Source organism: Myotis daubentonii, chromosome 17 (genome assembly GCF_963259705.1).
Source record: "Myotis daubentonii chromosome 17, mMyoDau2.1, whole genome shotgun sequence".
Classification (NCBI taxonomy): Eukaryota; Metazoa; Chordata; class Mammalia; order Chiroptera; family Vespertilionidae; genus Myotis; species Myotis daubentonii.
In genome coordinates, this window is record NC_081856.1 from 53,390,441 (window position 1) to 53,417,151 (window position 26,711).

The 26,711-nt window shown below is 62.6% G+C and overlaps 3 protein-coding genes across 7 annotated transcripts in view; 2 read left to right on the forward strand and 1 right to left on the reverse strand.

Annotated features, from left to right (window-relative positions):
• The window catches only part of SLC45A4 (solute carrier family 45 member 4), a 42,229-nt gene extending 22,256 nt beyond the window's left edge, over positions 1–19,973 (reverse strand). For 2 of the 4 annotated variants that reach the window (XM_059672442.1, XM_059672439.1), the window contains exon 1: positions 19,767–19,969. The gene's annotated coding sequence lies outside the window, so the exon portion shown is untranslated. Of the gene's footprint in view, positions 1–19,766 lie in introns of all 4 variants that reach the window. The other 2 variants (XM_059672444.1, XM_059672443.1) reach the window with 2 other exon arrangements.
• Positions 1–26,711, forward strand: part of DENND3 (DENN domain containing 3) — a 210,458-nt gene that overhangs the window by 54,854 nt on the left and 128,893 nt on the right. The window lies entirely within an intron of this gene.
• Positions 1,195–21,436, forward strand: LOC132220140 (uncharacterized). Its single transcript, XM_059673068.1, has 3 exons — positions 1,195–1,200; positions 18,538–18,740; positions 20,400–21,436. Exons 1-3 carry the CDS (start codon positions 1,195–1,197, stop codon positions 20,929–20,931), a joined length of 741 nt encoding a protein of 246 aa, XP_059529051.1. The 3' UTR covers positions 20,932–21,436.

Consider the following 26,711-nt stretch of genomic DNA (forward strand, 5'->3'; position numbering starts at 1 on the left):
GCAGGGCCTAGACCAGCTCGGGGAGCATGTCCGCTTCTCTGCCAGGACGGACGTCGCTGGGTGGTGACAGTCACATCCTTCTGCTTCCACAGAACCTACCATTTACGTTTAATCAAACACACTACCTTTCAGAAGAACTTTCTGACTGGCCTGTCTGAACACCACAGGGTGCTGCCAGGCGGTGAGAATCCAGGAGTGCTGGGTGGGGGGCAGGGCAGGTCTGGCAGCCCCTTTGGACCCCATGAACTCCTTCCTGCAGGTGCACTTGGTGCAGACTCGGGCTGGGTACCAGGAACCATCCAGAAGCCTTCCCGTCTGACACAGCACTGTGCCAGGGACTTAGACCCCTCCCGGGCTGTGGTGCCCAGAGACCAGCCACTCAGGTAGGCCTGGCGCCTGCTCCCTCCCTGCTCCCTCCGCAACCACTCCAGGTCTGTCATGTGACCACCACAGGCCTCAGTCACATGACAGGACTTTTCATTCAACAGCCCCACCCGGGCAGCTCAGATTTCACTCTGCTTTATTCAGCCTGCTCCCCAGGGACTGAAGTCAAGCACTACCCTAGCCACACCCCACCTGCTCTGTTCATCCGATTCTCCCACAATGCACTGTACCAGACTAACTCGTGGTCGGCCCGACAGCTAGACGCGGTGGCCATCCAGGCGAAAGGCCTCAGCCACTCTCCTCTCCTCTTCAGGCCGAGACAAGCAGCAGCCCTGCAGCGAGGCCGGGCGTGGCGTTCGGGGCTCTGCTCCTGGTCTGGCTGATGGACCGCACCCTCCCCGCCTGCAGCCAGAGCCCACTGGGTTTCTCAGCTGAAAACATCAGCTGACAGGCACCTCCCCACTCACCGACTGGTGGGCACACCGCCCCCCCCACCCCCCTCCCCCCCCCCTCCCCGGGCCTGAGCAGGGCCTGCGGGCTCGGCGTGCTGTCCGTGAGCCGGGCTCGGAGTGCTGTCAGGGAGCCGGTGGGAGAATGAGCCTCCAGCAGCGCCAGGCAGGCGAGCAGAGGCGAGGCAGCCCAGGGTTCCGGCACCTGCTCCAGGTGAGCGTGGGAGGGCGAGCGTTCCCCAGCACCTTAGATGCACGCACACGGCCTTCTACAGCACCACCCTCCCTCCCCCCGAGGGTGTGGGTCCACACGCAGCCGGCGCCACTCAGACACAGAAACTCCCCGTGCCGTCAGATCGCGATGGAGGTGAGTGGGACTAGGGCACGGTAAGGCCACAAGCACAAGAATGACCCCTGCCCTCCCCGAAGAGCAGCCCCTGCCTCGAAGCTGGACAGACCTCCATGAACATGAACCCTGAGTCACCAGAACCGAGGAGATGAAAGCTGAGCCCCCGGGCAGAGCGGCTGCAGGCACGTAATACACGCTCATGCAGGTGAACTCCCGTGACACAGGATCTGAATGTGCAAGAAAAGGGCTTAAAATGGGCTCCATCTCTTCCTACGGAAACGGACAGGGACCCAGTCACCGCACCCCCACCCAGGAGTCAGTGATGCGGCCCTGGGCGCACCTTGCACCCCTGGGCGGGCTCTGCTGGGGAGCGAGGGGGCTCAGGTTCCTGCCGTCCCAGGACCCACAGACAGCACCTGGGCCACACATGTTAAACCTGTGAGCACAGCACTAACAGCTCCAATAGTTTCCAGTGAAGGAACTTCCTAAATGTTCCTTAGCGACACTTTCCGCCTGGGAAGATGCAAAGTTGCGGGCAGGGACGGTGTGATGGCTGCACAACACTGCGGACGCACTTCTAACGGCCAGAACGGCGTCGTTTCTGGCAGGTACTCCCTATCACAGCGTGCAGTAAGTGAGGCAGCGTGAGGGACACAGCTGGGAAATGACCTGGAAGGCCATGCTAGCGAGAAAGTGGGGTTTCCCCCTGAAGGAACCCAGTGCCCCCACAACCATTCAGCAAACCCACAATCTTTTAAGCACGACTTTGAAACCCACAGGACGCTGGCCAAGGACGGGGATGAGCCTGGGTGTGGCGTGGGGACAGCAGGAAGGCACGGGACGCCGTCTTCCAGGCGTCCTGGGCCACCAGCGGCCGCCAGCAGCTCAGAGTGCTGACCACACACCCAGCTCAGGGGATGAGTCAGGCGGGAGGGAGACGGACCAACAGGCAGAAAGACAGAAGAGTGGAAGTCAGCAGGGCAGGGTGAGTCAGCTGACCCGGAGGAAGTGCTGGGCCAGACTGAGGCCCAAGGTCCCACAGAACAGACGCCACGGCACCGCGGCTGGGCCGGCCTTGCTGGGGCCGCGACCGGCAGGGGGCACTCTGCCGCATTTGGCGGGGCCCGGGAACACCACCTCACGCCTCCAGGGCGGTTCACGTGGACCTCTCTTCCCCCCGTCACCCTCCACCCCCCGCCCCGCGGTGGGAGCCGGGCCTGGCTCTGCCCCCACTCCGCCTGTCTGCAGGCGGCTGCCGGGAGGGAAGGTGGACGGGCCCGGAAAGCGGCTCCTTCGTTGAGAAGCAGCTCCTCGGGGAGGTTCCACTGCGGCGCTAAGGTGTGAGCTCGCCATCAGCGTCGTTTCCTTTACACCTGAAATCTGACCACACGTGGACGCCACCCCCACCGGGCGACCCGCCTGACGAGTCACATCCCGTTTCTTCCGGGTGAGGCCAGGGTTCCCTCTGGACGAGGCGTCTCCAGTTTTAAAGGAACAGTTCATAAAAAGGCAGGGCTCTAGTGCAAGTCACATTCCTAAAAAGCCGGCCAATCCTACCAGTAGCACCTGGAAGCATTACCAGACCGGTTCCCACCAGCTCCCCCTCCCCCAGCCCAGCCGAAGGCTCGCCAGGAACAAACAAACGCCGGGAGATAAAGACCTTCAGGAGCTGCGAACAAGTCTATCTGTTCACAAAACCAACTGTGGACGCAAGGTCGCAAGTTCAGACACAATCGGCCATTGTCCACGGTGCCTCAGTTTATCGGGAACAATAACTCCCTTTCAGAGAAGATGGAGTCCCGGACGCGGCCGCCAGCATTTTTAAGATACTTTGCAGGATAAATATTAGCTTGGGACCTGCCTACGAGAGAAGTGAAAGCTGCCAGAGAAGCGTTTTAAAAGAGGAGAAGGGCGCCCAGGCCTGGCCAGGGCAGGGCCGGCCGCTCCCTCCGACTCGCCCGGGGCCCACCCGGCGCACAGCGCAGCGGAGAGTGCAGTGGGGGCCCCCAGGAGCCACCGCCAGACAGAGAAGTGGGGCGTGGAGGCAATGGAAAGGAGAGCTCCAGGTGACTGCTGGGTGAAGAGCAGGAGCAGTACAGCTTCGGTTCCATTTAAACCTAATTCTTGAAAGACAGTTAAGTAGCCTGGGTGACCAAATGCAAGGACCCACGGGCCTGCACTGGAGCCGCCCTCGCTGGGGGTGACTCCAGCTGTCACTCACCGCGCCACCTGGGGAGCGTGTCACATTCAGGACACGGCCTGAGCCCGCCCTGCAGGTGACCCACTCACTGAGACCCAGAGCAGCCTCCAGGGTCACTGAGGGGGGACAGCCAGGTCAGCCAGGGTCCCACAGACCAGCCCAAGGACCTCACTCCTATGTCCCTGTCTTACCAACCCAGCACAGGCCCCCCCGAATCAGCTAGGCCCCCCTGAAACAGAGGAGCGCCCACCACTCTTCGGTCCCCTGCCGTGCACCTGAAACAAGCTCAGCTCCCTGACCCGAGGGCAGGTGGTGCAGAAGACAGTGGCCAAGTCTGAACTGCAAACCAAGTCTCTTCCGACAGCCGTGACCCACGCCCACCCTGTCCCGTCTGTAAGGGGCGGCACCTAAAGCCTGCCCTAAGGGCTGGTGACGCAGGTGATGCTCACGGTGCCTGGAAGAGCAGGTCCTCCCTGGGGGCTGCTGCCACCAAGTCCTCAAACTGGAGCGGAAAGGTGGCCGCGGCCGGCCATGCAGACGACGGTCCGGCCTCGGCCTGGAATCCCGCCCACCAGCAGGCCTCCCCCACTGGTTCTGTCACTCACTCCGCCCCCTGCTCCCAGCTCGGCAGCCGGAATGTCTCCACTTGGCCAGCTTCTCTAGGCATCAACATCACACCCATCTCGCCTTGACTGTTCTGGGCCCTCAGGCCACAGGCAGCAAAAGGCCTGCAGTCAGGCAGCTCCCGTGACCCAAGCACAAAGCTTCCGGGGCTTTCCCACAGCCACTGCCCGCCGCGGAGGCACAGGACGGGCGGCCAAGCAGACAGCCCAGGCCTGTGCGGGTGCAGAGCGCAGGCCGGACGGCGCGGTGTGAGGGTGCGGTGGGTGGGGAGCCGTGACCGCCCCACGTTCTACGTTGCACACGCACCGCCACGGCCAGGGTGCAGGCCGCTCACGGGTTCTCAGCAGCGCAGACCCCGCTGTGCCCTCAGCAGGTGCTGCCGGGAACACGTCCCCCACGAGCAGACAAAGGCGCGGACGTCCTTGTGCTCCACATGGGACCTGCTGAGCAACGTCTCCTCCACGGTTCACCAGCCTGCACGTACCTGCCTGCCGTTCAGCGACGCCGGTGACCTGCAACCTGCCCCCCCCCCCCCCCCCCCGCCGTGGCCGAGCCGCAGGGGGCAGGTGTGCCGCACGGAGCCCAGGCCTGGCTCCCGGGCCCTGAGAGGGGGGCCGGCTCGGGCACCCCCCACCTCGGGACGGAAAGTTGGCCGGAGCTGGGAGGACGCCTGGCATCTATAAAAGCGCCCCTCCCAGGGGCGCCTCCCGAGACAGACGCCCAGATCCCTCATTCTTTCCCTTATTTGCCGCTCTGAACACTAAGCTGGTCCTCCTATTTGGAAACAGAATCCAGGTCAAAACCTTGCACAGTGAACGGCGACCCCAAGAAAAAGGTCACCAGATCCAAAGTATTTCCCATCTGGCCAGAGGCCCAAGTAACTCTAAGCTGTTTATTTGCTTAGAGCGGGGCTCTGGGAGGGGACAGAAACCCAACCCGACACCCGTCCGTCTGAGCCAGGAGAAGGGGGGGATGCGCTGCTCCCTCGGCGGGTGCTTCGGGCGGGCCCTCCCCTCCCCTCCCGGGACTCTCCGCCGTGGAGCGGAGCCGTGTGGGCCTCTGTGCACAGCGCCGGCCCCAGCGAGGCCCCCCACGACCTCACACCTCCCACGCCCGCGGCCAGTGAGCTCCCGCTGCACCACACAGCTCTCGGCCTGATGTCCTGGGTGCTGGCGGCCACGGGACCGACACAGTCGACGTCCCCCTCCCCCACCGGCCTCCCGTAGGTCACTCACCTCCCCGGCTTCCACGTCACACCCAGCCGGGTGCACGGCGGCCCTGCACACAGGCGGCCCCCGCTTTTCCCAGCTGCACACGCCGCTCAACCTTCCCACCCATCCCGTGTCCGTGCAGGGCCCAGGCTCAGCGTGGCCCGGCCTTCTGGAGAAGGGCCCGCTGGGGAGACGGGGCCCTCCCAGCCGCCTACACAGATCCGCCCCCGGTCAGCACCCAGGGCACCTGAAGACGTTTCCTGAGGCACAGACAGACCCGGAGGGAAGACACAGGTGGGGAGAACCCGCGGGAGGTCGGGAGGTCAGTGCGGACTCTGACACGCAGAGCAGCAGCCACGCGGGACCCGGACTCTCCTGGGGCTGCGGCTCTCGGGCCAGCATGTCTGCAAACCCGAGGTCCACGTCTTCCCCAGAGACCCCGGAGCCACCCGAGACCGGGCTTGAGGGGTGACTCAGAGGCGGCGCCCTCAGGGCTTCAGAACTCCCCATGTCAGTCAAATGGGGTGTCCCTGAGACATGCTTCTCAGGATGCAATCGCCTACCAGCCTAAAAGAGGGGGCTGTCCCACGCACAGAGGGCAGGGGCCCCTGGGGAAGATGCTACCCACAGGGGAAGCCCCACGCCCCCATCCCTGCTGCCCTAAAAGGCAGGAGCACGCCAGCCGCCAGCCCTCGGGGAGCAGCCGCGCGGGAGGGTCTGAGTGCCGGCCTCCCGCCCCCCCCCCGCCCCCCTTCTAGGGCGGGATTTGGAACAGAGCGAGGAACCGCGGGGTGGGGCCCAGGCGGACGGCCAGTCTTCACTGGGCCCCTCCTTCTGCGCCTCCGGGAAGCTTACAGCCTGCGCACCCCCATCTCGGTCTCTCACCAGGAGGTCAGCACGCACCCCTGCAAACAGGCCGCACCTGTACCTTTCCGCAGCTTCTCTCCTCAGACCACCTGTGGTCCCTCCCAGAACAGGCGCCGGCAGAGTGAGTGACAGTTCAAGGCGCGTTTCCCATGGAGGCACCGCGACAGTGGCCTGCAGGCGCCCACACTGCCCTCCTGCGGGGAGTGTGCCGGGATACCCTGCTCCGTCAAGGCACAGACATCATCAATATTTTCCTCTCTCCCTTACTCCCTAAAACCAACTAAACACAACACCACATACCCTTGGGTGAGGATTTTTTAAAAATCACACACACACACACACACACATATACACACACACAAAAGCTCCCAGCCTTTCCCAAGCCTGAGATAATGGAACCCCAGGGGAACAAAGAGCTCTCCCCCCCCCCCCCCCGGAATACACGCAGCCATGCCGTCTGCAGCCGTGTGGGCCCGCGGCAGACCGCTCGGGCCCCAGAACTACGCTTTAACGTGAGACAAACTCTGGACACGGCCTTGGTTTTGGCCTTGAAGATAAGCTCGGCTTCTTCCTCGGCAGGACGGATGGAGATGGGGCACGGAACCAGAAGGGCAGCCTCCTATGTGCACCGAGCACGCCTGCCACATCCCCACCTCCCGTGCGCGGCCGGGAAATGCTTTCTGGATCCCGTGGAGAACACGCTCCCACCGACAGCACGCACAGGGCTCTCCCGGACGCAGGGTCAGAAAGGCGCGGGCAGCAGAGCAGGCCACGGCCGCCGCGACCCCAGGACACAGCCAGGTGGCTGGGGGGAGCGGGCGCCGGGGCCTGGAGCCTTAGCCCCACCAGGAAGCCCACACACCACGGCTGCTCATCACAGGAGGGAGGCCTGCAGGGCGCGGGGAGCCTGTAACAGACGCACGTGAACGCACACCTCGCTCTTCCTCCACCCGTGTCGACAGGGAGAAGACACGCCCGCAGCGAGCAGAACCACCCTTTCCTGGTGGGTGTAGTTTATGCCACCGCAGGTGAGGTCACCTGGGCGTAAGGATGCTTTCAAAAGGCAACGACCTCAGGCAGGGCCAGGGCAGCAGCTGTGCCCCCTTCCGGACCCCCTCTCCCCGCCAGGATGGCCTCCCGCCTGCAACCCAGTTCCTTCCAAGAAACAGCCCCGTGACCAGATGCCGCCTTCTGGCCTAGATGGTTGAACAACCAATTAAAGACGGTTACGTACAAATATGAAAATTATGTACTTGGTTACAGAGGTTACTCTTTGAGCGGCTGATGAGTCTATCAGGAAAGCAGTGTGCGCCCTGGCCGGCGTGGCTCAGCGAGTGGCTGGGCGGCGTCCCGGGCCCGGAAAGGTTGCTGGTTAGATTCCCGGCCAGGGCACATGTTGCGAGCTCCATCCCCGGTAGGGGTCGCGCAGGCCGATGTTCTGCCCTCACATGGATGTTTCTCTCTCCCTCTCCCCTCCTCTCGCTGTAGGAAAAGAAAGAATAGGCCAGACAAGGTGCACTGTGCCACCTGTCACCGCCGCCCTCTTCAAGGGCAGCAGGCTGCGCAGGCCACGCCGGCCTCCAGCACAGGCCGACCCTCCCCGCGGGGAGCTGCACCCCTGCCCACGGGAGACTGTCCCTTAGCCCTCCGTGGGTGTGCCCCCGCGGCTGGCGGGAAGGGATTCCGGGAGGCCTGGCTGCTGCAGACGCGCGGGGATGAGCTGGAGCCTCAGTGTGGCGAGGCGCAGGGTGTGAGCACCACGGAGAGGGGGAAACCGAGGCACAGCGGGACAGCAGCCCCGCATGGGCACCTCCCCCGGGCCCTCAGCACAGGCCCCAGGCTGGGAAAGGAGGCCGGTGTCCCAGGAAGGCGCCCCCGCAGGCTGAGGTGAACCAAAGCCCCGCAGACTTGGAGGGTTTGGTTTTGTTTTCTCTTAGCCCCGCCCCCTTTCCTGCTTAGCGATTCGGACAGAAACCTGTCCAGGAGGCTCGGCCGTTTCCACTTCCGAAATCTCAGGCACCCCCTCCGCCCCCCCCTTTCTCCTCGTCCAAAACCATCTACAGTTCTACACCAACGGTGCTTGTGTCCTGGGAATCCCACGCTCACACGAGTTCAAGTCCGATTCTCTCCTGCTCATGGCCTGTGCGCTGCCCGCAGGTCCGACCAGCCAGCAGAACCAGAGGGTGCGGGGCCTGTGTGACAGATGCAGGCTGGCAGAGGGACACGTTAGAGACGGGGGGGGGGGGGGGGGGGGCGCTGGAGGGCGGGGCAGGGCTGCGGGGTGGCAGCGAGTGCACACGTGGTGAAAGGCTGTGCCTGCTCCTTGAGGAAGATTCAGATCAAACATCTTAGTTCAAAACAGGCCTCGCCACCTCCCGTCCAGCGCAGGGCGGCCCTGAGAGCAGGTGCGGGGCGTCAGCAGACGGGTGACTCCCATGACAAGGACTCTGCTCGAGGCTGAGCTGGCACGGGCCGGAGCTGCTCGAACTACAGCTGGAAGGAGGCAGGGGGTGACTATGCAAACGGGTGGGACGTGGGCGCAGCTCGGAGCGCGATGGGCCGCCCCAGCCTCTGCTGCCGCCCGAGAGGGTCACCGGGCCTGACCTGAGAGGAACTAGGTGGCCACGTGCCAGAGACCCGCGGGGCCCTGTGCATGTGCCCTCTGCAGGGGGCCTCCAGGGAGCTGGCGGTCGGGGCTGGGCAAGCGGGCCCCTCACGGAACCCCCAGCCCGCCGGGCTCGGGCCCAGGAATTCTACCCGCTCCCAAGCCTTATCTCGGGCGACATTGCTCAATGCAGCTGGACAGCCTTCGCTCTGTGGCTCTCGCTGCTAATTTTAACTACCCTACATTCTCCCACAAAGTGAACGGGCATCCGCAAGGCACCGCTGCAGGCCGCCTTCCGCCTCTAGTGCCCGTCCCGCTCTGCTAACCACGGTCACAACGGTCATAACGAGGAGCCACAACCACCACCCCCTCCGTGTCCTCTCCAGCCACTGCTCAGGGGCCAGCCTGCCAGCGCCAGCCCGTCCACCTGCTTCTGGGCACTGAGCGCACCCTCACCCCATCCCCCACTCAGACTGGCGGCCAAGCTCCGTCTGGCAGGGCCCAGAGGCAGACTAGGCGGGGCCCCAGGACAGGGCTCCTCCGCTGGGAGACCGTGTGGGATGTGAGAGGACCCGTGGGCACTCACTCCCTAAAGTACAAGAACACGGGGTCGTGTGTTCCTGTGGGGAAGTGGCCCACAGCCTTCACCAGGTGTTCAAAGGAATCCACGACCCCAACCGGGTCAGAACCACCCAGTTAAGGGGGAGGGGCGTGAACAGGGCCCTCGATGGACACAGGGATTCTCGTCCTGAGATGGCCATTGCATAATCTTTTCATAACTTTTTGGTCAGTCCTTCCTTCTGTAGTTTCCTTTACAACGGAATTGAGTAATTGAGTTTCATACAAAAAAAAAAAAAAAAAAAAGCAGGTAAAAGAGAGAAAGATGGATTCTACGTGTAAGGAACTAGGTGGGCCGCCCAGGGTGACAGACGGACCGCTTCTGGGCCTCGGGAAACAGTCACAGCAGAAATGGAAGCCCAAGCGCTCCCCTGGGCCTGACCTGGGGCTGCACAGAGGTGAGGGGCTGGCACCCCGCTGGAGAAGCCGGGCGGCAGCGGACGAGGCTCCCCTCGCTGGCCATGCGGCTGGCCAGGGCGGGAGCATGTGCTGAAGCTCAGGAATAGCTCATTCATTCTGGAAAGTGACCCAGCACAGACGGAGCCGAGGAAAGACTGAGTGAGGAAGAAACCAGGTGGGCAACAACGGGCCTCACGTTTCATACAGAAGCAGGAGCCTGTCCAGGTGCCACTGAGTGCAGCCGGACACGCGTGGACGCGAGCGGGCAGGGCCTCTCGCTTGGGTGCAGGGACCAGTGTGGCCTGCAGGGCTGCCCGCCCTGGCTGCTGGCGTTCAGGCTCAGAGCTAGCGAGGCTGCCCTCCTGGTCCAGCCCTCCCTCGGCCGGGGGCTCGGACTGCCCACAGGCAAACTCAAGGCTGCTCCAGCGCCAGCGGGAGCCCCAGGAAGGAGCAAGTGGCCGTGCACATGCGACTCGAACACGCCAGCTCTGTGACAGCAGCACCAAGCACCCGCAGCGCCAGGGGCCAATGCGGCACCCTCCTCTGCCACCTCCTCAAGGCCCCAGTGACCACTAACCATGGCCACCAGCTTTCACCAAACAGGAAACCACTCCAGGCGGCCTTCCTGGTCCCGCATACACAGTCTGGCCGCGCCAGGCAGCTGAGAGGAGAGGCACTGTGAAGGCCCGGGAGGTCACCCTGTCCCACAGCCTCTGCTCCATGGGCCACCTGCTGTCCACAGGCCCCTGAGCCGCGAGCTGGAAGGCCAGGCCCTTGCCTGGCCGACTCCGCCCTCCTACAAGCGGAGGCCACCTGCTTCCTGGCAACAGAAGGACGCCCAGCCACAGACACACGGGGCGCTGGAGCTGTCAGTGATGAGGACAGCAAGCTCTACACAGCGAGGAAGGGCTGACTCAACAAGTTCGTGGTCGCCCGGCCGGAGGCTCAGCTGGTTGGAGCATCGTCTCCTTCAGCAAAGAGGCTGGGGCTCAATTCCTGGTGGGACTCATACAGGAGGCGACCGATCGATGTTTTTCTCACATTCGTATTTCTCTTGCTCGCTCCCTAAAAATCAATGATCATAGCCTCAGGCGAGAATTTTAAAAAAGGAGTTCCAAGTCCTTGGTCATTTTGTTATCAAACCCCGCCCGGAGGCAGAGCCTCCACCAGCATGTTCAGGGCAGACAGCAGGTCCCTCAGACAAGGGTCCGTGTGGCCCGAGGGACCACCCACACGGGACCCATCAGAACTCAAAAATTCCCTGCAAAGACGGCTGCCTGCTGACATCCCCCCGCCCCCGCCCCATGGGAAGAGGGACACGCAGGGCTCTCCACAGGCACACGCGGGACCACGCCCACGGCAGCCAGCACAGCGTGGCACCCGTGGCTCAGGCTGGAAGCGAATCCTGCAGGCATAAAACTGTCTTCCAATTTTTTAAAAAAAATGTAAATCTAGATAAGATCTTCCCAGGGTGAAAAATCAGCCGAAACCGGTTTGGCTCAGTGGATAGGGCGTCGGCCTGCAGACTGAAAGGTCCCAGGTTCGATTCCGGTCAAGGGCATGTACCTGGGTTGCGGGCACATCCCCAGTAGGAGATGTGCAGGAGGCGGCTGATCGATGTTTCTCTCTCATCGATGTTTCTTTCTTTTTTTTTTTTTTTTTATCGATGTTTCTAACTAACTATCTCTCTCCCTTCCTCTCTGTAAAAAAAATCAATAAAATATATTTTAAAAAAAGGAAAAAAAAAAAGAAAAAAGAAAAATCAGCCAAAAAAATAAAAAGAGAGAAAGAATGGGTTGAAAAAGTTGAGAAATCCTGGTTTGGGGCTTAAGACCAGTTGTGGCAAAAGAACCAGGCCAGACCAGGCCAGCCCAGCCCAACTCAGCCCAGGAGGACCCTGAGCCTCCCAGCACCCTCTTCGCCAGGCCCACCAGGAGGGCATGCCAGGGCTGCCACACACCGCCCTTGAGAGCCAAGGATGAGTGGCATTGCCGGCCGTTCGCAGATACCTCCCAGGGTCACACCCAGCTGCTGGGCTCGCAGGTGGGCAGGCGAGTGGGTCCCGCAGAGCAGGCCCGGGTGTGCCAGGCTCGCGCTGTCTTTCCCGTGGGCTTCAGGCGCCGCCATGTTTCGAGGTCGCATGTTGGCAGAGAGCTGGCGCCCAGGAGGGATGAGTCCAGGAGAGAAGCCCTGGCTGGTCCAGGGGCACAGGTCAGGGGCCGGCGAGACGCACCGGGGACAGCGAGGCCTGGCCACTCCCTCGGTCCCCACAGAGGCCTCGGCGCTGTGTCTGCCAGAGACGGGGGCGCCCTGGGACTCTGCAGGGCTGCGCAGGCCCCGGAAACACTCGGGGCAGAGCTGACACCCGGGCACCCCCCGCAAAGCACCACGCCGCCGGTCCTCAGGGTGCCTCGGTCCAGGAGGAATCATCAGGGCCCGCGCTCAGCTCCCCGCAATGAGAGGGGTGCACAGCCCAGCTGGCGGCCGCCCTCGCTCGCGGGGCGATGAGTCACCTGCGCCCAGGGCGGCGCAGAGCGGTGAGCACTTCGTAGCCGAGAGCCACGCGTGGCGGGGAGGAGGCAGCGCTGTGGGAGATCCCGGCCCACGCCCCCGGAGGGCTCCCAGCCCAGGCAGGACTATGGGGCAGGACCACCCCAGATGGACCAGGTTCGGAGGGACCCTGAGGAAATCCACAGGAAAATGGAGGAGAACTATTTCCCCAAACCGTATCATGAGCAGCAGAAACCACGGCCGCACTGGCCCGGCCTCCAGACTCCCCCACCGGCCCACAGACCTATCTGAGCCCCACAACCACAAACGGACACACGTGCAGGGCTCTTATCTGCCCGCAGCCTCGCCGCCGCTGCGCCAACCGCCGGACGGACCAAGGACAGGCCGATAACAGCTGGTGACAATGCCACTGAGGGCCGCCCTGGGACGCGTCCGCCGGCCCGGCCCTGACACAGTTCTGCCTCCCTCTCCTCTCCTCCAGCGTCGGAATTCCTAGTGTAACTACCACTGGCCCCTGTGCGGGTCCAGGACCCAGGTCCCGGCTCACTGTGCACCGACTGTGTTCACCATCAGGTCCCGGCTCACTGTGCACCGGCTGTGTTCACCACCCCTCCTTTAAGAGGTTACCGCCGTCTCTCAGCCACGGTGCTGAGGAAAGACAGCCGTCCCACACTGCCACACCCTCAGTGCACGCGTAGAGCCCAGCTTTTCCTGTGGGCGGAGGCAGCCCGCAGCCCCCACACCCGCTCCGTGTTAGCGAAGACCCAACACTCCAAGGTCACCCCCAGCTCAGCCACCTACTGTGTGGCTTTGGGCAAGTTACTTCACCTCTCTGTGCCTCCTTTCCTCCCTGCTAAGTGGAGAGACTGGTGATACAGCAGAGCCCCCCGGGGCCTGCAGAGCGAAGCCGAGGGCTCGGCATGGGGCCGCCTCAGTGCTTATTCCCCCGGCTGGCCGAGCGCCAGGAACAGAGCCTCATTACGCTCCCCGGTTACAACACAGAAGCTGGAGCTTGGATCAGTGGGCGGCCTCTGGGCCAAGGACACGAGGCCAGGGACGGCCCCGCCAGGGTGCACACGCTCCCCGCACAGGCTGGGCTCTGGGCTGCGGCAGCTGAAGCACAAGAGGCACAGGCCTCTGCACCCCCTTAGGAAGGGCAGCACTCAGCCCTCGGAATCATTCAAGGCGGAGCTTCCCTTCCCTGCCCCACAGGGCGCCTGAGCCTGAGCCGGCCAATCGGAGCAGACGGCCTCGGCTCCACAACCCACCCAGCACCGCTCACCTCCTCAGAGCAGCCTGCGCTTGGGGCACGGGGTGCAGAAGGGGTGCAGGAGGACGGGAAGCAGCCGGGCCCTGGCCGGCCTGGCTCCATCCAGCAGAGGGTAGCAGTGTGCAGGCCTGCGGGGCCGATCCCCACTTGGGGTGCATTGGGTTTACACCGCCCGCCTTCCCGGGCCTGTTACAGGCGGCACCCCTGGCTGGGAGGTGAGGGGAGAGTCCAGGACAGGCGGCCTCGCTGTGCAGTCCCCCGAGGGCCCGTTTCCCCTTCAGCAGCTCTGGCTGCCCTAAGCCTTTGGGTTACGAACCGGACTCAGTGTCAAGGTCCGAGATGCCAAGAGGGTGTAAGGAGGGGCTCATGCTTTAGGGGTCAATGGAGGCGGCACCTTTAAGGCTCCTTCCCCACTCGCCCAGGGTGGGCAAGAGGCGCGCTGCCTGCCCGTGTCTCCTGCGCTGTCAGGGGAACCACAAAACCCTGACGGTTATCGGGGGGCAGCTCCTAGCGTCCCTGACCTGGGAACAAAGGGCTCCTCAGTCTGAGGACACGTCTTGTCCCCAAACACAAGTCCAAATGTGCGTGACAGATTCTACCAGCAGCTGAGAACAGAAGGCAGGTCACACTCCCAGCCGCCCACAGCGCGGGGCGGCAGCCTGCTTTCCGGCCGCACTGAGTGGGACCGAGGGAGGTCTTGGGGAGGCCCCCCCTTGGCGACGCCCCAGGACCTCTCACCACCCAGTGGCTCTCCCGGGGGACAAGCAGACCCCTTTCCAGAACTGTGCTCCTCACGGGGACCCCAGCACAGGCTCCGGGACCCCTGCGGGAGAACCTGTCCCAACCCAAACCCGGGCCCCCACCCCCACCCCCCGGAGACCTTCCTGCTTCCAGCACATCTTTCTGGCAAATTAAACTGGAACTGCAGGCAGGCTCCCGAGGCTCACACTAACCCAGCCGTGGGCAAACTACGGCCCGCGGGCCGGATCCCACTCGTTTGAAATGAATAAAACTAAAAAAAAAAGGCCGTACCCTTTGATGTAATGATGTTTACTTTGAATTTATATTAGTTCACACAAACACTCCATCCATGCTTTTGTTCCGGCCCTCCCGTCCAGTTTAAGAACCCATTGTGGCCCTCGAGTCAAAAAGTTTGCCCACTCCTGCACTAACCCAACCAAAGGCCACGGGATTGCCGCGCCCGAGACACCTGTGTTCATGAAGGGTTCCATCACCTCCCTTCAGCGACACCTGGGAGCACACGCAATCAACCGCTACAGCCGAACGGAGCGGCACGAGGTCCCAATTAACCCCGTGGCGCACGCGCCCCACCCCCCAGGCCCGCTTCACACCGTGGGCCACGCAGGGGCTGCCTCGAGCCCTCAGGTGTGGGAACTCAGACTGAACGTCCCCACGGACCTCCACGCACAGTCCAGGCCCGAGGGCCCCGCCCAAGGCCACCTCACACTCCCTTCCTCCCCAGCCAGCAGAAGGCACTCCTGTCCTGGAATGTTCCAGCAACAGGGCGGAGCTGGCACCAAGGGCAGGCCCATTAACCCCTTTAACTGAGGCACCTGAGATGGACCCTCGCTCGAGGCGCATTTGTCTTGTGCGTTTAGTAACTGAGGACAGGTGTGCTGTCAGTGCGGCCAGAAGCCTCGTGGGAGCGCAGGGGCATCAGACAGTAGCCCCTCGCCTCCTGGCCAAGGTGCGGGCAGTGCCTGCTGGACCTGAGCGAGGTACTGGAGAGTCGGTTGACTCAATGCCTGGGAGAGGTTTGCGATCAGGACTGTCACAAGCCACCTTACTGGTAATCATTACACAGAAGATTCTCGGGGGGGGGGGGGGGCGCCCCTCACCTTCCCAAAGCAGCAGGTTCTGAGCTACAGTCAGAGAGAAGTTGGTGATCAGTTCGCCTCAAGTAGGAAGGCACGTGCCATCAGCGTAAAACTCCACGAGGAAGGCTGAGCAAACATACGAGTTCAGGAAGAAAAGGGAGACACGTCTGTGTACAGCAGGTTTTAAAGGGTGCTGGGGCCCCCAGCCCGAGTCTTCACACCGGAGACGGGAAATGCATTTAGCCTGTGCTTACAATATTCTAGAAACCACATCTTTTACAGCTACTTGAAATCAGCAAGAAGTTTAGATGCCCACTTCAGTGCCCGTTTCCAGTTATCCCACAGCTGTGAGTGCGACTGGACTCCAAGAGGGCGGCTCCGGAAGCCCGTGTGCCAGGCAGCGCTGCCCCCCTGGCTGGGGCCCCGCAGGCCGCCTCCTGCTGGAGCAGTCGAGCCCCTCCCTTCAGAGTAACTCAGGGGACACGATTCCTTTCCCATTCCAAACCGAAAATCATCCTCTTTGGGATGAATGTATTTTCCTAAAACGATGACTAAACTGCTGGCAGCGAGGAGCGATTTACTGTTTGCCGGCCTTGCGAGGTCCCGGGGCTGCCGGACCGTGTGCAGCAGCCTGTGTGTGTAAGCACGGCGGCCGCTGCGGCGGGGCCAGACCAGCGGGCCTGCCCACCCCCCTGGCACCTGCTGTAAGACTTGCTGTGTATTTTACACTCAGGAGTTTTCTTCCTTTAAAATGGGCAGGATCTGGTCGCTGACCAAGCCAACTGGCTCCAGGGCTCCCAGGCAAACCTCAGGGGCCCTGCAGCGCCTGCACGGCCCAGGTGGAAGGTCCCGTCTGCACGCAGCCAGCAGCGCCTCTCGGGCACCGGCTCAGGAATGCAGCTCCCCTCGCTGCCAGCAAAATCTTCCAACAGGTTTGGGAGGATGAAAACACCAAGGACTTAGGGCTGAACCAGGCTCCCTCACCTGGGCTCCAGGCCAGGCAGAGGTGGGCGGGCAAGGTGGCCAGGCTCGGGGGACTGAGAGGCTCTGCAAACCCCGTCAGCTGCGGGAGGGCCTGCTGGGGACCCACCCGGGGCCAAATGCCCAGCACCATGTGTACCCTTGGGGGCGGGGGGTGGGCCTGACTCACCCCAGGTTCCAAACAGCCACACAGAACTCAGCCTCTCTGTCCCTCCGGGCGCTTATTTCGCTTCCCATAATCTCAGAAAACGAGTGCAGGCAGAGCAGGCTGCACTGCGCTTCCAGGATGTTGTGTTTACTATGGAGGGCGCAGCCCCTCCACCTGCAGGAAGGCTGGCTGGCCTGACTAGTAAGGTGATGGCCTGGGAGGGAACAGGACAGCTCCGAGGCTGCCTGGGACGGCTGAGCCCAGGTGAGCACACTCAACAGGCACCCCGACTGCCCCGGCCCTGGGCACCTGCTAAGGTCCGAGATGCTGGCTGGGCCCTGGGGGATGCAACCTCAAAAGGAAAACAGAAAAGTGGATTAGGCAGTCGCCCTCCAGCTCTGTGGATTGTTAATCTTCTTAAAATGCCTCCTCTAAGAGTCACTGGCCAAGAGAGCAGGTTCATTCGCACTGTTAGGCCCCCATGCCCCCACCTAGCATCCCGAGTTCCCACCGGGAGGGCAGCGGCCCTCTGATTTCAGGCAGGGACCAGGGGAGGCCGCCTGTCACATTTAAAAGGCCCACCACCTCCCAGGTCCCTGAAGGTGCCTGATTTCACAAAGGCTTAGCATTTGATACCTAAAAAAAAAAAAAAAAAAAAAAAAAAGGAAAAGGCCAAGCACTTTGAAAGTTCCACGTCTAAAAAGACCCTTGTTCATTGCTTTGGGGAGGGTAATTAAGCTAATCTAAACAAGGGGACCTTGTCTGGGCGCGGCGGGGGAGGGGCGGCCGGCCTGGCCTGGAGCCCCCTGCACAGCAGGGGCCTAGCTCCAGGGTCCTCTCCCACCCCTTCCTTCCCAAGCGGCTGCTCTTCTCCTGGGGGGCGGGGTACGGGGGGGCCTCTTCCTTCTCTCTGGTCAGATCTCCGCTTGGCAAAGCTAGATGCTTGGTTTCCTGGCTTCGCGTCCAGGCAGCCCACCCAACGGGGCTGTGCTGAGCGCTCGCGCCTTCAGCAGTCGTACTGCTGTGACCAGAAACCCGGGAACCGGACCAGGCCAGCGTGGGGCAGCATCCTCCCTGTCCGCAGTAGGAACACGGCTTCCAGCACATTCCAGCCCCACAAATTACAGGCTGGGCTCTGCCAGGGGTGTTTCCGAAGAGGGCACTAGCAATTTGGGGTTGTCTGCCACCTACAGCGCTCGCCAGTCGCCCTCACTCAGTGCCAGCCCGTGAGGCTGAGTCACAAACCACCCCTGCCGGCTACACGGGGCTGGGCTCCGGGCCTGGGGGACAGGAGGGGAGGGTGCAGATGGTGGCAGGCACAACAGGCACCCCAATTAGAAAATGACAGTGTGGCCGGGACCCCAGCTCAGCCCACTGCTCTTCCCCCCACCCCCGTCCCTCAGACCAACCCAACACCCAGCAACCGAGACGCGGGCCGCTTTCCTCCACGGAAGCCGGGATCCACGGAAGCAGGGAGCCCCCTTCTCGGGCAGACCTGGAGGGCCTGGGACCCGTTCCCAGACTCCTCCACCCCTTGTCACCTCCCCTCCTCTCCAGGAAGCACAGTGGAGGGCAGAGCGAGCCCAGGATGTTAAAAGCCGAACACCACCTTGGAGCTCACCCAGTCCAATCTCTGCTCAGCTTTCCAGATGCGACAGGGGCCAAGGCTGCAGCACCGCCCCAGCAAAGGGCGCCCCACAGGCCCCAGGGAGCCCAGCAGGCCGGCGCCTCCCCAGGGGGCCCCCTCCACACCTACCACCACCAGATCGCTAATATGCATTTCAAACGCATCGCCAACCAGCCACTGGTGTTGTTTCCAGCTGCTGCCCCTAAAACAATTAGCCCGGACGGGACTGTGAAGGCCACCTCTCTCCTGCCCTCAGAAGCTCTCCAGTCCCCATCTCCCTGGTCGCTCCAGCTGCGGCCTGCGCTCTGCCCGGCCTCAGCCCTGCCCCTTCCCACCTTCTAGCACAGAGGCCTAGAAATCAGGATTTTAAAAAAGACTCCCAGGTGATTCTAAATGTCAGCCAAGGTTGAGAACCACTGTTCTAGCAGCTTCTGCAACCTCCCTCCCAGGCATTAGGTAAAGTCTGACTCTCCCAAGCCGCGCTCAGGTGTAGCAGAGAATCACCCACACCTGGGAGAGGCGGCGAGGGGCTGGCCGGGCGGCCTCACACCAAACCAAGCCTCCCGCTTTTTCTTTCCTTTTCTCCTTCAAGCACAAAACGGAAGAGATGAAAGACTGGCCCGCAGGCTCCCTGCCTGCCCACTCCGCAGGGAAGGAAGGTGAGCGCACGCCCCGTAAGGCCGGGAAGAGCCAGTCGGGTTTCCCCGTAGAAACGGGCTTAGGTTCTGACAAACACTTGACCCCACAATTGCTTCAATCACTCAAACTCTCCCCCGCTCCCCAGGCCCTAGGCCAGGAGACACCCCAATAGCCAGGACCTACAGGCCCCTTTAGCTGGAGTAAGCTGAGGCATCGAAGGAATAAAGCGCCCCTAGGAGCCCCAGCGCCCCTTCCCACTCCTCCCTGCCCCCCCCCCACACACTGCGGCATGTGTTCCCGGGAAAAGCTGTGGCTGGGGGTGTCCCCTGGGAACCCAATGCAGAGCCACCGCCTGGCGAGGAACGGGTTAAGCTCCGGGAGGTCGGCGGCTGGGAAAGGGGAACCGGTGCCGGGATGCGGACCAGCGCACGGAAGGGGCTGGTGCAGGGCGCACTGGCTCCCCGCCTGCAGGGCCGGCTCGGCCCCGGGCACACGGTGCTGTCTGCACGGTGCAGGGGAGACACCGAGCGCAGGGGCAGCGGCTCGGGGTGTGCGGCCGGGGCGCGGAGGGCCCGCGTGCGGGGGGCGGGAGGGCTCCCGGCAGAGGGGGCAGAGGCGCAAGTCTCCGAAGTTGCAGGCGTCAGGCCGAGAAGGCAGGGCAAGGTCGCGGCCGCGGGGCGGGCAGCCGGGCTTCCCTGGGAGGAGAGGAGCCCGAGAAAGCGGGGTGGGGATGCCGAGGGGAGGGTGCGGCGCGGGGCAGGGTCCCGGGAAGGTGCACGCCCCGGAGCGGGGCCCCGAATGCCCGGGAGGCTGCTGGGACGCGGACGAGGAGGGGCAGGTGCAGCCCGGAGAGAGGAAGGAGGGTCAAGGGTGCGGGCGGGTGTCCCGGCGGGAGCGCGAGGCGGCGTTCGGGCGGGGCGTGGGGTGCCCTCCCCGAGGAAGAGATGCCGGGCGCGGGGAGTTCGAGGCCGCAGCGGCGCGGGGGCCGGGAAGCGGCAGGTGCGGGGCGCCCAGGTGCGGGGCCTGGTCCGGCGGCGGCCGCTCACCTGTCTCCTACGGCCGGGGCCGCGGGGGGCGGCGGGGCGGCCGGGCCGGGCGGCGCTGGCGGGGGCGCGGGGCCCCGGGCGCTCGGGAGCGGCGGCTGGGGCGGGGACGCGGCGGCTGCTCCCGGCGGGCCGGCCGGGCACGGTGGCTGCGGCGACACGGGCGCGGAGGGAGCGCTGCGAGAGTGCGGCCGGCGCGCCGGGACAACGCCGCTTTATCGGGTCGGAAACAGCCGCCGCGCGCCGCTTCCGCTGACGCAGCGCGGCCTGCGCTCATGACTATGCAGCAGCCGCCGCGGGAGGCGGGGCGGGGCCTGAGCTGCGCGTGCCCATTGGCCGCCGGTCTCCCCGCCCACCTCTCCGCCCCGCCCCGGCCTCCGAGGCCCCGCCCCCGGAAAGCCCCGCCCCTGCCGCAGCCCACCTCCCTCCTCCCTGGAGCTGAGTCCCGCGCGCCCCCAACCCGGGCTCCTCGAGGCCTGGGCCCCGCCCTCCCCAGGAGCCCCGGCCCCGAACCCCGCCCACCCTGCTCCGTGGCCGTGGGACCGACGGAGGGAGGGAGGAAGTACCGTGCAGCCCCTGCCCCTCCCCTGCTCACCTCGATGCTTGCCTCTCCCCAACCATCCTCCTCCTACCTAGACTCTACCCAGGGAGCCTCCACACCGTCACCAGCCTGGCCCCTCTACAGATACTTCCTGCCATCACCACCAGCACCAGCACCACCATCACCATCACCACCAGCACCACCATCACCAGCACCACCAGCACCAGCACCAGCACCATCACCACCACCACCACCAACACCATCATCATCACTATCATTATCACCACCACCACCATCACCACCAGCACCACCACCAGAACCAGCACCAGCACCGGCACCAGCACCATCACCACCATCACCAACACCATCATCATCATCATTATCACAGCCACCACCACCATCACCATCAACACACACACACACACACACACACACACACACACACACGCACTCGCACACACCTCTCCCCAGGTGCAGCCGCAAACACTCCTGGCCTCCCCATCCGGGTCAATCCCTCCTCACCTCCTGGTCTCGCTGAGGGCCACCTTCCCTCCCCACTCCCCTCCCACCCAGGAGCTCCCCGGGAGCTGGCAGGACCCCAGATGGGGCCTCCCACGCACAGCCTGACCCATGCCAGGGACACCCCTCCAGTGTCACCCCGAGAGCAGATTGCCTATAATCCCAGGATGGGGCTGCTGGGAGCCCCTGGAGGCAAGGTCAGAGGAGGCAGCTTGACAGACAGAGAAACAGATGATAGGATGGGCTGAGGTCAGAGAGCCCTGCACCCTGACCCTGACGGGGCAGATGACTTCACCTCTCGGAGCCTGTGTGCCCTCATTGGGCACTCGGAGACGACAGACCCATCTCAGGGGGTTGCTGACGGGGTGGAGCCATAAAGGGTGGGGCGCCACCTCCGAGCAGTCCGGATTGTCAGGAATGGAAAAACCTGACAATCGCAAGTGTTGACGCTGAAGTGGAGCAACCAGAACTCTCAGACGTTGCAGGCGGGGATGCGAAGGGATGCAGCCGCCTGGGAACAGCGGGCAAACCCTTTGACCTAGCAATTCTGTCCCAGGTGCCTATCTTATCTGATCATGTTTGTGTTCATAGCAGCACATTGGTAATAAACAAAAATGGGAAACTACCCAAAATGCCTGTCAATGATTGAACAGATACATACATAAGTTGGGTTGCAGTCACGCAATAGAATGACAACAATGGCCATGAATAAGCTACACCCACACTCGAGAATATGGCTGACTCCGACAAATGATTTTGAGGAAGGGAAGAAAGCCAGACCCCAAAGCATGTCGGATGGCATGGATAGAAAGTGGTAGAACGCTCTCTATATACGGTGGGGCAAGTCAGGAGCGTGGTGAACGGTGGAGGGAGGGGCTGGACCAGGACAGGACGGGGACAGGAGGAGTGAAGGTGCTGGTAAGATTCAGTTTTTTGACCTGGGTGCTGGTTACAGGGGTGGGTATGTGATGCTTCAGTGGAGGATTAATAAGAGCATCAGGGGTGTACACATAAAAGCCACAGTGGCACCTGGCACTTCCCGGGGGCTCCTTGTCGTCTACCCACCACCCCTAGTGGGTGTTTGCTCCCGTGGCCAGAGGATGGAGGCGGAGGCGAATCCGGCTGTGCTGTGTGAACCTTTCTGAGTCCTCATCTAACAGGGGCTTCTAATACCTCGCTCACACGTTGTCCGGAGGATTGAATAATGCTTTTAGAAAAGACTTGATACAGTACAGACTTAACCATTTTGTTTAATTATCTGCAGAACAGTCAATGCTTGTATTGATAGCCTCTTCTTCATCTTTATTCCGTCAGCAACCAACTACTGAGGGCCTACTATGCGCCATGTGCCATGCCAGATGCCTTGACTAGAGCTGGCAACCAAGTCTGCTCCCTCTCCTTAGGGTCCCACGGTAGAATGGGAAATGCATACAGATAAGGGAGGACCACTAGCCCCCCGGCACGGAGGCCAGCATAGGACCTGACGCACAGTAGGTGCTCCATCAGTGCCTCTGAAGGGTAATGGAATGCATACCTAAAGTGTGTGCATGCGCTTTCCTGTGAATGGCCTCCAGAAGGCGGGTTCTAAGCCAGAGACGGGGAAACATCAGATTAATTTACTTACGTGACCTGAAGTTTCACGCAGAGATTGGACAGAGAGCAAAGTTAGGAAGAACATGGCCCCAGTGTGCATGTGCCTGAACGCTGTGTGTTTGTATGTGCATGAACGCTGCGTGTTTGTATGTGCACACGTGTCTGCGTGTACGTGTGCATGAAGACCCGGGGCAGGGCCACTCTACCACACTCTCTCCACCTGCCACCACCAAGAAGGTGTCGTGGACTGCATGTTGGGGCCCCTCCAAAATCCAGGTGGAAGCCCTAACCTCCAAGGGATGGTTGGAAGGTGGGGCCTTTGGAAGGTAGTCAGGTCAGGAAGGTGGGGCCCCTGCAATGGGATTAGTGCCCTTATAAGAAGAGATGGGAGTGAACTTCCTTTCTGCTCACATGCCTCACAGAAGGCCATGTGAGAACAGAGCCAGGAGGAGGCCCCCGGAACCTGACTGTGTTGGCACCCCGATCTCGGGTCGGCCAGGGTCCGGAACTGGGAGAAATAAGTGTTGGCTGTGTGGGCTGCACAGTCTGGTATTCTGTCGTAGCAGCCCTGGCTGACTGCCACAAAAGGTGCCAGGTGTCTGTGGCCCGTAGCCCTACTGTCCAGCTGCCAGGGCAGCCGGGAATGGGACCCATAGGGCGCCCCCTGAAACCTCCTACCCCCACAGCTTTTCCTGGATCTGTATCTGAAGGGTGAGGCTCTGGGTCCTATATGGAGAGTGCTTGAGCCGTGGGGAGCCCTCTTTCCCGGAGTCAGAAAGACCTAGATTCTGGCCTGGCCCCAGAGCAGGCCTGCCTGGGCACTTACCTGTCACAGGTGTGCAACCTGGGCAGTTTCAAGGCCCTGTGCTCAGAAGACCTCCACATCTGGGCTGCTGTCACCATTTTCAATTTCTTCAAATTTTCAACATGGGCCCCACAAATTCTGGAGCCGATGTTATATTCTCTTTTGTAAGTATATCGAGCTCCCAGCGCACTTGTGGGGAGCTTGGGGTGTGACAATGTCCTAATCACCGCTGTGCGGCCTTGCCTCCTCCCCTCCAAACCTGTGGACCCTTGGAGCTGGGCAGTGTCCCTTTCACCCTTGGACTCCGTGGCCTGAGAACTAGCCAAACTGTAACCTTGACCATTTCTGGACGTCTGCCAGGAATCGCCTCCTCCAAGAAGCCCTCCTGGGTGTCCTGCCTCAGAGGATCAGTGGCTTACTCCCATGAGCTCTCAGGCACCCCACCTTTCACGGGTCAGTGCTCAGACCCCTCGTCCGCACTATAACTGGGCATTGTCTGTCTCCCTAGTGGACTCGAGCCCTGTCTGAGGGGCTGATCCCAGGCCAGGGTCACTGCTGCAGCCCAGAACCTGCCCCTGTAGGGCTGCAGACATGTCTGCATGGAGAGGGAGACAGAGAAAGAGGGAATAAAGAGCTTTCCGATCGAGGGCCCATGGAGAGACCCGGGGGGGGGGGGGGGTCCACGCCCCCCAAAACAACATGAGCCGACTTCCACGGGCACTCTCTGAGGGCCAGACCCAGCCCTCTAGGAGCTGCCTACGGCCACGTGCCTGCAGGGGTCAAGAGCTCCCATCTTTGCCTGTGACCCACTGGGTTCAGGGCCCCTGCAGCAGGAGGTGGGAGGCCCCTGCGACCTTTAGCACCTCTGACCCTGAGGCCAGGAGGCAGGGACAGGTGGGAGCGCCGGTCTGGGAGAGGGGAGAGGGAGGAGCAGGATTGGGAAGTGGAGGGGCAACCAGCAGACAGATTTGGGGTTACAGGGCCTGGGCTTGAACTTTGACCTCACCGTCAATGAACCTGTCTGTGAAATGGAGGGAGTGGCGCTCGCTAGGGAGCCCAGACACGGAGCCGCCTTCGGGGCTGAACCCCGCCCTGCGCTGACCAGCTCTCTGACCATGTCGGGTCCCTCAGCCCCGCCGGGTCCCTGAGCTTCCCCGAGGGAAGCAGGGCAGGTCCTGCCCGGAAGCCATGAGTTCGTACAGCAGCGCCCCCTGCTCCGCGGTTTCGCTTTCATGGTTTCAGTCACCTGAAGCCAAAAAAACGCCTGCAAATATGAGCTGGAAAATTCCAGAAACAAGCAATTCATAGGCTTCCCATTGCAGGCCCTTCTGAGGAGCGAGATGAGCTCTCCCCGGCCCCCTGGGGACGTAAGGCATCCCTTTGACCGGCGCATCCACCTGTAGCGCTCCCCGCCCGGTAGCCACCCAGGAGCCTTTGCGGTAATCAGACCGACTGTGGCTCCGTGTGTTCAAGTCACCCTCACTGTCTCGTTATCAAGGAGCTTATAATTGATCTGTTTGATTATTGGCGACTGCTGTTGATCTCTTACTGATGCATCAATCACACTTTAACGGAGGTCCGTGTTAGGGGGAAACAGTATACATGGGGCTTGGAGCTGTCTCCTGTCTCAGGCAGCCACTGGGGGTCTCGAAATGTACCCCGTGGATAAGGGGGGGCTACTGTATACACAACCGCAAGCCACTGACTTACCAGGAGCCCGGTCAGCTGGGGCAGCTGGGGTTTCACTGTGATTCAACCAATGAACGCACTCTCCCTGGGGCCCTCCACGCCAGCCTGGCCTCTAGGGGCCTGGGGACAGGGCGGGGGGGGGGGGGCGGGGGGGGGAGCCCAGGCTGAGACAGTGTCCCCGCTGGACACGCCCTTTAGGACACTCCTCTGCTCCTCTGCAAACCTCTCCTTTGTTTTTGGAGCAACAAATACTTTTTAAAAGAAACTTTGGCAAATCCCCAGCCTCTCCATTAGCATGCCCACTGATTCCCGGATAGGTCTGAGCCCCTGCTCCGAACCAGGCAGGCCGCACGCACGCACGCACACGCACGCATGCACGTTCTCAGGGTGCGGATCCAGCTGCCTCCCTGACAGCTGTGCTCCCTCCCCTCCCCCCTCCCCTGTGAGCCCATCTCAGGTGGAGAGAGCAGAGGGCAGAATTCCAGCTCTGCCACTTCCCGCTGGGCGCCCTCGGGGAAATCCCTGATGTCTGTGAGCTCCAGGTGGGCCACACCCTCAGGTCCCAGATGGCAAGCAAAGCCCAGCCCCCATTGCCCACCGCAGAACCTGAGACCTGAGAGGACATGCCTGCCGGAAGTCCTGGGGACAAACCCCCAGCGGGACTTCCCGGGGCTCAAGTTGCCAAGAGAGCAGCAGGCTCCCCGAGGTCCTGCAACCTCCCAGGGTCACACTTATGATACAGCTTCCTGGGATCCTAAGTCCTCCCAGGGTCATATGGCCACAGGGAGGATCATATGTCTGCTTGGGGTCATGTGGTCCCTGGAGTCAGACAATTGCCAGCAGTCACATGGCGACCTGGTCATCGGTGACCCAGGGTCATATGGCCACTTGGGTTGGCACCTGGGGTCACAGGTGTGTGTCTCATTGGAGGTTGGGGCTCCTTCCAGGCCATTCCACGTCCTCTTGTCCTGCTGAGCCTTGGCCCTGGTCTGCGAGTGGACAGAGCGCTGTGTCCAGAGCAGGGGTGCGACCTCGGGGGAAGGGCGCAGGGCACACCCGGCACAGAGCCACCCAGGGCATGGCACACCCCCTCGGGCCTGGGCGGACCCAGAGGCTCCCCGGAGGGAGCTGTGCAGGTTTCTCTCCTGGCAGGGGGCGGCCTTCCGGCCTGGGTGCGGCCTGGACAAAGGCTGAAGCCACAGAACACCTGTTTAGGATGAGCCGAGCAGGTCAGGGCTGGGACGGGCCGTGCCTGCGGAGGTGACCTGAAGGGGGCACCAGGCCCCACCCGGGGTGGGCAGCGATGCCTGTGTCACCTGCCGGGCCATTTTCTGTCGCCGTTTTATGTTCCACAATTAAACATGTAGAACAAATAAACAAAACAGTGAAATACGACACTGACTTCAGCCGGATTGGAGAGGCCTCGGGTGCCAGCCAGGGAATCGCCTCCTGCCGAGGGCGAGGGAGCCCTCAGGTCTTTACCGGGCGATGGGGGTGCCCGGGGAGGCCGTGGGGGTCCCGCACTGGTGAGGGGTGGGGGCAGTGGTGGGGGAGGAGGCCGGGAAGCAGGTGCGTGACTGACTGCACGGGCCGCAGGGCTGCCGCTCCGCGTGCAGGTGACGGCGCTGCCCTCCGGTAATCCGCACCGACCACGTGGGTCCTCCCGCCTCCCCTGCCCCCCAGCCCTCTCCGCGCCCCCAACAGACGTCTGCCTGTCCCTCTGCCTTCTCCCTCAGGGAGCTGGCTTCTCAAAGCCTGGCAATGCCCACCCCCAAAGGAACCCGCTGCGGATGAGGGCTGT